The sequence below is a fragment of the Cariama cristata genome, unplaced genomic scaffold, assembly GCF_000690535.1.
Source record: "Cariama cristata isolate BGI_N322 unplaced genomic scaffold, ASM69053v1 scaffold9603, whole genome shotgun sequence".
Lineage (NCBI taxonomy): Eukaryota > Metazoa > Chordata > Aves > Cariamiformes > Cariamidae > Cariama > Cariama cristata.
The window spans coordinates 3,223-14,586 of record NW_009606688.1 but is presented as its reverse complement, the minus strand read 5'-3'; the positions used below and the strand labels follow the sequence as shown (position 1 = coordinate 14,586).

Below are 11,364 nucleotides of genomic sequence, written 5' to 3'. Positions count from 1 at the left end.
TGTACCGCGCTTCCATCTGCTAGCTGCCAGCTATGCCCAGCTCTGCCTCCGCCAGGCATAATCAGGAAGTCTCTGTTCTGATAAAATACTTTCCCTTCCAAATTACTACAGTTCCTTCTATACTTTTAAAGCACCAAAAACCAAAAAAAATTTAAAAAAATCCCTTGTCATTGAAAACACTTCTAAGAGCAGGAATCATTTCCCCCTCTCTTGAATGCATAAAACCATTAATTGTTCAAATCTGATTAAAAATACCTAGGCCTTATGGAAAAACTTAATCAAAGACAAAGCATCAAAGAGATATTTATGTTTGTAACTATCATGGATATATGGCAGATTCTAAGTCTTCACTTGTTCCTTTAAAACAAGCTCCCAGGCTGCTCTATTTGAAAGCGGAAACTTCCACAAAATGTTAAGTACAAGACTATCCAAAATAAATTCAGATCTTTTTTTCTGGCATCTTCTTTAACCCTGTTATCCTTATTCTATAAGGACCTAGTCATCCGATGGGTACAAGAGATGAAACCAGATCAAAAAAAAAAGAAAAAAAATTATCTCAGGAACAGGAAGAATCCTTTTGCCCTGGAAGCGAACATTTGCAAAATGAAGAAAGCGTTGCCGCATAACGCATGCTTGGTACTCTAGCAAGTGTAGAGCTTCCAGCCACGCTGACCTGCTAGGGCACGGACCTCCAGCATCATGTCAACTCCTATTGAGTGTTACATATACTAAGATCATAAAAAAAGTGAATCTCCTCCAATTGAAATACTTGCCAATGTCATCACGGGTAAGGGAAAATATTACACTGCACTAACTTGTTTTCCTAAGCTTTGAAGACTTAGAAATATAAATAATTCTGGTGAGCAGCAAAGAGTTTCACCACTTGCAGGACCCCCTGGTCAGGAAAAAAAGCTCTGCGCATGCACCTAAAAGTTATCCCCACGTGATTACATCTAGCTGCCTTGTGTAATGCTCTTTGGCAGATGAGCAATTATAGAACCGTAACCACCCCCAAGCAGCATTTAGCCCTGGCTGCACACACAAGGGCCTCATCACACCCGGCAGAAGAGAGCAGTGGGGGCAAACCTCATGAGGTCCCCCGTTACGTTGGTGTGTTGGCTGACATGGGGTGATGTGCATGAACTATTTCAGCATGGCTTTGATGGCTACAAAGCAGTTGGGTTGATGTGTCTCACCCTGTGGTTAGAGGAAGGTTCTTTCTCAAAAGAAAAAGAAATAGTACTTGTCTAGGCTTCATGCAGAGATTAAAAATTCCTACAGCTTGTAGCCTGCTTGCTCCTACCTGTCTTTATAGTCGTGATCATTGAGTTATGGCTGCACAACCACGCAACATGCGTCAAGAATGCCAAGTACCACATGCTCATGGGCTTGGCTGTGTGCTTTATGCTTTTGGAAGCCAAGCCAGTGAAGACTCAGAGCATGCCAAGTTCAAAGTAAACAGCAGAGAGACCAGCGAGGCCACCTCCTGCTGCTGGGAACTGCCCTGCAATTTCTTCCTGTTTGTCCCCATTCTTCACCGTCTGCTCCTTACAGGATGAAGGCTTCTTTATACAACAGTCACCATAGGATTTATCTCCAGATACAGACAGAGCAAAGCATCAGTATGTCTTCTGCACAAAGACTTGGTAACCAGCAAGGGAGAAAATGCTCCCAACTTTGAGCAGCCACACCAAAACCCCTAAGATTATTGTGCTGCCTTCTATCATTTCATCAGTACGAGGAGAAACGACAGGCCATCTTCAGGATTTGACCCTTTGGTTCCAGGCATCAAATCTTGACCGTTTCCATTCAAGCCATAAGCTCCATTAGCTGCCTAAAGTAACAGAGTGATCGCCTCTGTGCTAAGGGTACTGGGGAGTACAATATAAACCTAACACACATGTAACGCAATCTCAAAAATAATTAACTACTCTTCAAACTCATTACAGAAGAGTCTTCTCATGTAACCTATTATACAATACAAGGGGGAAATGTATCACCTTTTGCCAGAACCTCAAATGAAAAGCTGGGGGAAAAAAAAAAAAAAATTAACCTTTTCTCTCTAAAAAGCAGAATCCAAGACCAGGATCATTTTCTCATTGTTTCTACTTTCTGCATCAGCAGAACATCAAATCTTCCTGACTGTATTCTGCACGTAACCAAGTGGCAGAGCAATTTAACCAACTCCCATTGTCCAACTTAGCATTAAAGTCTGCTTGGGAAAGGCTCCATATAAGACACAAGCCTTGGGAAAAGGTATGAGCACGTACATCTAGTTGCAAAGGGTTTTTCTAGGTTTTAATATTCTCTTGCATCTATTCCAATCTGTAGCTTTTTTCAGGTTCTTTATTTGCATTTCAAGAGCAACATAAAGAACATAATATAAATCCAAACATAAAAACACCACCTTTCTCTTCCAGGTTTGCTGACGGCCACGCTCGGGACTATAACTACTCAATATGCAAAAGAATTAAATTACAACTGTGAGGTTAAAAATTGCACAATTTCATGTTCGAGTGTTAGTTCTGGATGCAGAGAACATCTATTCAGATTCCCTATAAGCAAGTCAGCAGTTGTTTCTTTTGTACGCGGTCCCATTTTTACTTGACTATACAAATCCTCTTAATTTTAGCAGCTCGCCTGGAAGTCTCATCTTGCCTGTTCCCCTGAAATTCATCTTCCTCCACTTCCTAAAGCAGGATTTCAAAAAAGCACTTTTGAAAGTCCTATCCACGACGCATATAAGCCACAGGATAGTCTCCAAACACTTCAAAGCTTCAAGGCATACCAGGCTTCCTTTTAACCGAGAACAACATTTACTCAAAAAGGCATCAGAGCTAATTTAATTCCAGCTCCACACAGAGAACAGTCGCCAGTGGTACCTGGCGACAAGGAAGGAGCAGCAGAACAAGCCCTGAAGTGAAAAGCCAGGCTGGCTATCTGCACTTCCAGGTGGCCCACAACCATTTACACGACAAGGGTTATTTTTAACTTGCAGACACCTCCATCACTCCTTACTGTAGCAGTGGCTCCTGGGCACTTTGCCACACTAATGGAAGATGGTTCAAATGCTTCTGAATTGTTAGGAGAAGGGCTATTAGTGAGTAGGGGCGTGCTGCAGATTTATTACAGAGCCTCCATGTTAATCCTGCACGTCTGAAATACCTGTGCTATCCTGGCGAGTAAACAATATCAGATAAATCTGGGTCCTTCAACACTAGTATCTAAACAGGATTATTTTTCATGATTAAACTATGTTTAATAGAACCAATCTCAAGAACTGCTCAAAACTTAAAGTGGGGGTTTAAAACTATTTTTAAGAACCGTTGGGTGGCATTTCGGAATTATAAATCATATTACTTTCCTTGAAACAAATTAAACACTGCAACACAGAGACACTGAGCAGGGCACTTCACAGACTGGCAAAGCAAGTCACAGCAGCGCGCTCTCCCGTGCTGCCCAGCCAGCCGCTCACCTGTACCCCAGCACACCCATACAGGCCATCCTAAAGAAAGAGTATAACGAACCTTACGTAGTTTTTCTACACCACAGCCATTTATTATGTGCAAAACTAAGTTCCAGCACGGTGCTCTGATCAAGTCCTGTTCCATCCAACCACCATTTAACCTCCTGCAGACTTGCCCTGGTCAGCGTGGACTGCCCAGGCATGTCCAGCCACAGCACCCAACTCCAAACCCCACTCAGAAACAGCCACAAACCTGAGGTGATAACTACCACGTCACAAAACTCCTTTCAAAATAGAAACTCATGAAAAGCTAGGAGGGGGAAAAAAAAAAAGTTAAAATACAGTCAAATTATTATTTTCTCCTCCCCAACCAGTTTCTCATCCTCCTTTTTCTCCCTTCCAGTCCCTCAGCGCGCTGCCCTTCCCAGTCACAAATGCAAGCCATTGCCTTGGTAGAAAGGAATTGTCCCCTCCTCTCGGTTCTTGTGGCTTTGCTACCGTAAGGCGCTTCGCGAGGCTGCTCGACATCGGTTAACGTCCCAAACTGAGGAGCCAGTTCTTTTGCGGGGGAGGAAAAGCAATAATTACACACAACTTGCAACGGCATGTGAGGAGGGGAATGAAAGTAGGTCAGATCTCACAACTCCTCAGCTTCGCTGAGGTTCACCAAGTGCTTTCACTTTACATTTATTTTAAAAATACAATTAAAATAATAATAGCGTGGCAAGCGAATGAAGTGGCACGGTAGAATTCAGCTAGCACTTGGTTTGCCTTTCTGTCCCTCTCCTCGATATGGATAATGTCACTTGTACGGCGACAAGCAGCAAAGAGACCTGAACCAGGAGAAAGTGAAGCCCATGAGACACATCTCTACACCAGATGCTGACTACTCTGATACTCAGATGTGGGTCCAGGAAAACCAAATCCTTAAAAAAAAGAGTACTTTTTTATAAAAAAACAAACAAAAAACCACAACAAAACAAACAAACAAAAAAAAAACCAAAACCACAGCAGTGATAACTAAGAGATGGGAAAGGATAACCTGGAGATGTACATAATTAGTATATGAACTATAAGCTGTTTTTCAAAGTTTTAAAAAGCAGCACATAAATATTTACCCCTCTTACAGAATATTTCATTTTGCAACTGTCCTTGTTGCAATCCCCAAGCAGTAAATGCTGATGCTCTCCACTCCGGTCGAAACCCAAAGGGCCAAACTTCCAGAACAGCTCGGCGCTCCCAGCACACGTTTCATAATTATAACAGGAGCTGTTGGCCGCTGCACCCTTGCAAATCTGGTCTTTATTTAAGATTTGCCTGTATTCAAAGTTGCTCCAACTTCTCTTTCAATCAGTTTAAAAGTCAGTTTAGTTCCCGGTACTACAAGACGGCATCTCTTATTTGGGGGCACGCTGTGCCAAATCCCCACCAAAAAAAAAAAACCAAACACCCTACAGACACACAGCGCAATGTGCTGAACCCAAATTCTGAATTTCAAATCGGTTCCCAAATTGCTGTAAGGATAATTTTACCCCGGCAGGCTCCATGCCAAATCAAGCACCGTCCAGTTTCCCACAGCCACCACAAACACAAATCAGCGCGTCCTGACCGACCGCAGAAGATGCCCCCACCTGACGAGCGGCGATGGAGGGGCACAGCGTGTCCAGCCGTGACCGGGGAACCAAACCCTCAGTCACACTGCTGGGAAACTCCAGACTCCATCGTTTCAGACATATTTTGGGTTCCTAATGCCTTTTCAGCATGAATTTTGCACTTAACTACACTGGACTAAGTTTTCTCATCTAGTTAAACCAGGTGCACTATTGCAAATAGACAAGACATAACTTGCTTAAGTAGGTGATGGTTCTTTTAAAAACATGGATTAATATTGCTAAGGAGTGTTGCTTCGAAGAAAGTCTCCGCTTTCACCATAAAGCTTCAACTTTGAGGACTCACAAACTGTTTAACACTTAAAAATCTGACACCTCCAATAAGGAATTTTTCCCTATTAATGAGAGAAAAAGGGATAGTTAAGTATTCTTCTTGCATTCCCATCTGTTCCTAAACTAAATATTCATTCTAAGAAAATACCGTTCTTTGAATGTATTTGTTTAAAGCCAAGCGATCATTTCTACTGAAGCTGGGAAACTGGATATAGAAATATGCTCATTAAGAGCTACGCTATGGTTATTATTAAAACACCACAATAGTCCATCGTCTCATGCGTACACAACCTTGCATAACTGGAGATGTCAGCATTTTCATTGTAAATTCTGCTTTCAAAGGTTTGTACTTGCCTGTAAAACAGTTACTATAGCCTGAAATCTGTTGCAAGTTCTCTGCCAAGGAAGAGCTATTTTAAAATTAGAAAACTATGCATCCATTGGAACCAGTCACCGGTTTGGGGTTTTATCTATACAAGTGGTTTTAAAAAGAAATAAAGAAATTTTAAAAAAATCCACAACTCAGCATCTTTGAAAGTCTCCCGGCCCCAAAAATAGAGAGGGGGGGGAAAAAAAAAAAAAAAAAAAAAATCACTAAAAGAAATGAATTCCTAAAAGTTAATATATTTTTCACCCTTCAAAAAGCTGCAACTGTATGGCAGATAAGCCTGAAACGTGCAATTATTTGTGCTACTTTGCAAAATAGTTGCCAGGCTGACACATTACCAACTCCCAGTGTCTCATCAACACCGACTGTAAATAACAACCCTACCCATGCCCAATTAGTTTGCAGCTCAAGACCATGCCCCTGCTAAAGGGCTGTGGATTTTAAACGCAGAATGGACACATTAAGACTGATTTAATCTGGCTGCTTGTACCATTCCCCAGAATCTCAGCTAGCGATTCCTGTACTGGGCCAAATAACTTACTGAACCGGATCCCCGAAAGGGCACCGAAGCTGTGGGGATGTCGCATTCCTCCATAATGGGTTGCGATAATTGCCCTTCCTTAAAAAAAAATAAAAAAAAAAATAAAAAAAACACAACAATCCTCCAATTTAAATAATCGGTTTGAATTGTTTATCAGAGTTTGCAGATATTAAAGCCGCTGTTCTTGTAAAAAAAAAAAAAAAATTGCTAACAAGAGAACCCTAGGTGAACTTTTTGCTTTATTTTTCCTACAAAATTGGAAACAGTATCCTGGTGCTTCTCCACCACCTCTGCCCCTGGAAGATGACCACGGTGTGAGGTCCCACCAGCTCTGCAACAGGGTGGTACCGGCATGGAGAGGACCCATGGGGTGACCCCAGGATGGGGATCCCACTGCTTCCCTCGGGACAGGGGACATCTCACCGCCCCAGCATCCCTCCTCCACTTGCTGCATCCCTGCCCACACCTCACAAGACCCCAAATCCTGATCCAGGCAGGTCGTGGCAGCAAACGAAGGATTTCCAAGGGGACCGTGCTAATCACTGTGACCACAGGTGATCTCAACCTTGAAGGACTGCAAACATTTTTAGAAAAATTAAGGTACATTGCTCACATTATGGAACATTCTTACAAAAAGAAAGGTATCGCTCCAGGTACTGCACTGAATGTGTTTATATTTTTATGTTGTTTAGTGCCAGCAAACAGCTGTGACCAAGTTAAAACCCAAATGACCACACACTACTCACTTCAGAGCCCACCACAAGCACACATCACCCATTAAAGAAGGTCTCTCTCCTCCACGGTCGCTCCTAGGAACCTCCCAAATGCACATTTAAGGCCATTCTGAACTACTGTGTTTTTCACAGGACACAGAATTAGGCTGTCCCTTGTGCAAAGCTTAAATTAGTCCTTTGAAATTTGACCTAAATTAAAAGAACCGAAACACATTACTGCACCAGGCGAGGGCTCCAAGTGGGTGCTCCAAGGACAGCATCAAGGCATTGCATGTGGGGAAGAGACTAAATTAGCTACCCAGCAGAACGATAACACACAGCTTGGGCAAGGGAAGGTCAAGGGAGAGCTTGCTATTTATCAAATATATGTCTAAACTAATTATTCAGTTCACAAAGTAACCCTTCAACCTATGTGTGCGGTCAGAGCGCTTTTGAAATGTTGGCCTTCATAGCCTGGGTACACAGAAAGAGAATGGCTCCTTTGTACACACTGGGGTAGACTTATTTCTAAATATTTAAAACCAGAAAGTCTTTATACTCCCTAGGATAAAAAAAACAATATGTAAACACTTGATGCAAGATATAATTCAATAGTTGACAATCCCCAAACTAACTCCTACAGGTCCTGTTTCTGCTCACGCTGCTTAACAGCCTCAGGTTTTGCCATCACTGCCTAAGGAAGAAAGTACCACAACCGGTAACAACCATATTCAGCACCGAGCCCTCAGCGAGCACCCACAATATCAATATTGACATTATAATTTACAATGGCTCAAGATACCGTTTTCAGGGTAAATGCTTTCATATGTACCAGACTAATACCTAACCGTCACAGATGAGATTCAGAGCTCAACGAGTCCAGCGTTTTATAAAAGCATCCGAGAGAAGCGTGCTACCAAAGAGATCAGATTGACTGTGGATAACCAAAAGCAAAGTACCTTGACGTATGATGATGTCTTCCACGTATCCTGCACGTATCCATGCAGTTATTACCCCATTAGATAAATACTGCTTGTACTAAAGTACATACTTAACCAGATACTCTGAAGAAAACGGCTGCAAACGTCCCTAAAGTTAGACAACTATATTCTCTATTACAATCAAAGGAACAAAAAAGCCACAATCTCAATTCCTGTTAACGTTGCGTACAGCTTTTTGAATATTTTAAGTCACTAAGACAATATATAATAACAATAAAAGTACCTAACATTAAAAAAAGACAAAATTTAGGGCATGTCCATGAAGGAAGACTAAGGAACAGATCAACACGTGTCACCAAAGGTCATGGCCCTGTCGACCTTCTCAGCTGGTATGAAATGTCATAGCTCTCACGACTGCACAGTCAGCAGCCCTACCGAAAATTTACATTATTAGGGCACCTGACCCCCCAAATTAGCTGTGGCTAAAATGTTTGGCATTTACTAAATTAAAAAAGAAGTCTCCTTTGTCTTTGACGAGATGTTTTTAAGGGTTTTGTGTTTTGTTTTCAGCCTGGAGAGCTCGTGAGCAGCGGCGATGGAACCGAGAGACGGTGGTTGTGTAAAAACCCGGTTGTTTTGGGGGGTTTTTTTGGTTTTTTTTTTTTGTTTTGTTTTTTTTTTTTAAGGGCTTTAACAAAGTACATAACAGAGGTTTTATTTCCCAAATCCCAGATATAAATCCCACACAATTCCCTGTATTCTGCACCATAAAAGCTCTTATTATACCATTAACTTAGAAGCGGTTTTGGAGCTTGGTGGTTTTTTTTTTTCTTGCTTCTGGTAATGATTCGGGTTCTCACGTCTAAAATTGTTTCACGTCAGTAACATTCCTGCCCAGGGAAGAAGTCTTAAATCCTTTTTTAACAATTTACTCTTTGATAAAACCCAGATTCCACTCCCTGGATATTCACTGTGGAAGAAACATTTTTAAACTGTGCTTTTTAAAATAATAAAAGCTGTTCTTTCCCTGAAAAGCTGAAAAATTATCAGGCATCATTCAAAGAATATTACTCTTCTCTCTGCAAAATACTCCACCAATCACGCATGCAACCACATTCTTTCCGATTTAACCCTAAAACTAGGGGACCTCACTACAAACAGCTAATCGGAAACCAGAATTATTCACGATTTTGTCGTTCCTCTGAAAAGCCAAAAAGGTACCAGATGTGCCTTAACAAATCATACAGTAAGTGGCGATGAGAGTTGGGCTTTTCTTTTTTTAATTCTTAAGTTACCTTCGAACAGAAAAAAAAAAAAACACCATCTTCGCTATCAACAATCTCTATGGCTGACAGATGACAATATTGCCATACTTCATTAATTTTTTTCAGGAATGCTTGCTAGGAAGGAGGGCTCATCATCTCTAAATAGTTCATCCCCTGCCATCGATAAAAATGTACTTGGAATGGATTCTAAAAATGTGTTAGCTGGTGCTGTCTATTTTTAGAGGCAGTGGATAGAAACAAATAAGTTTTGCATGAAAACGTATTAAATAAAAACAAAGCTTTATCCGTGGACATGAGTAGCAGAACATATAAAGGCCAAATTCTCTCCAGCAAGCTTGCTGGATCAGAAATGCTTTATGGACTATTATATTGGTTTGACAGTTGAGCTATTAAAAATGTAATCACTCCTCCGAAGGACAGATAAAACGTTACTAAGGAAGCCTCGCTTTCCCCCTCGGGTGCTCGGAGAGCAGGAAAGATCCTACACAATACAGTAAAATCATTCTTCAATACAATCAGCCCACAACAATAAAAGAGCAGCCCCTTCTTGGCTCTTTAGAGAAGAGAGCCACTTTGCAAAGCTTGAGGAACGGCTACATTAGAAGAACATACCAACAGGTGCAGGCTCAAAATAGGAGATTTTATCAAAACACCTCTTCCAATATAAAGGTCTCAATTAGCCTTTGCTCCCACAGTAACAAACTGCAGTCGGATCTCAACATTTACACTTCCAGAACCTGCAATCCAGACACTGTACTGGTTCTTCTTGGATAGGAACAGCAATAGGGAAATCTGTTCTAAGTACAAACGCCAATAAAACTGCAACACCATTTTTGCAGAGTACCTGGCAAAATTAAACATTCAGGCCACACGACTGAAAACTACCGCGATGTATTTTTCTCTGAACTTCTCAGGTTAGGACAATCACAGAGACACGCAGCTATACAGCCATTTCATCCCTTGAGATAGCAACGTATAACACGTACGTAAGGGCAACAGACTGGTTTCCTTAAAGACTCATTCCTGAAAACTTTCAGCCGTACACTTTGATTACACAACGTGATGACAGTCCCAAGTGAAATCACTGACACCACTTGCTTGCATCAGATCAAATAAACGCATGCTTGCACGAACACAGCCCACGCGTGAGCAGGAAAAGTCAAAAAACGTAACTCTTGAGGGCTAATCTGTTACTTGTCTTAGATTTACCAACGCACACAAAGATGTTGACTTCTATTTCAGAAGCTTAGGCATTTAAAATTAACTTATTTTGTGGAATGACGGATTCTAGAGTGATTTACCTTCAGGTTCCAGCGTGGTGTCTTCGACAACTAAATTAAACGAAGGTCGAGCCAGGGAAAGTCCAGCCATGGTGACCACCACCAGGCAGATAAGGCAACCCGAATCCCAGCTGACCATCTTTTTAGAGTAAATTCCTGGTCCATTTCCATATCTCCATGTGGACTTTAATCCCATCTGAACACCTCTAGAGAAGCATGGAGAGAAAGCAATGCCTTCGGCCAGGATAATACCTCCTCCCTTGGAATGACGGCTGCTGCTGTGGGGAGGAGAGAGATTTAACACTGTCAGCAAAAACTTCTTAAAACACAAACCAAAAAAAACTTCAGAAAGCCCCAAACAGAGCTGAGAGGGAGAGGAGGAGGAGGAGGAGGATGGGAAAAATAGTTTTGCAGCTTCGAGAATATGTGAAAAGTGAGTGACTTTTCATTTTCTGTTAGCAGTTTCCATCATCACCTGAGGCGTAACCGAGTCCTCCTTGTTTTCACAAAATCACTTCTCAGCACATATTTAGGGAGCTATTTTACCGACAGAAAAATATACAGTTTTTAAAAAACGAGAGGCACACACATGTGCAGGCACATAACCTGTAATGCTACAAAATTACCACAATTACACAAATTATATTCCTGTTATTGTTCGAAGGTTTATGTAAGTTTGCCTTGTTTTTCGTTCCTTCACCTAGGCAGCTCTGCAGCCAGCTGAATTTGCAAGAATTCAGCAATTTTCCACAAGACAAACAGTCGAAAAATACTCTTTAGACCTGGATAATCTGTAAAACTTTAAT

At 41.5% G+C, this 11,364-nt stretch overlaps 1 protein-coding gene across 1 annotated transcript in view; it reads right to left on the bottom strand.

The window, feature by feature from the left end:
* Positions 1-10,831, bottom strand: part of LOC104158740 (fibroblast growth factor receptor 2-like) — an 82,497-nt gene extending 71,666 nt beyond the window's left edge. Inside the window, 1 exon segment of the mRNA XM_009696468.1 lies at positions 10,580-10,831. Coding sequence (XP_009694770.1) covers positions 10,580-10,754 — 175 coding nt within the window. The 5' untranslated portion in view covers positions 10,755-10,831.
* Positions 10,832-11,364: the final 533 nt, after the last annotated feature.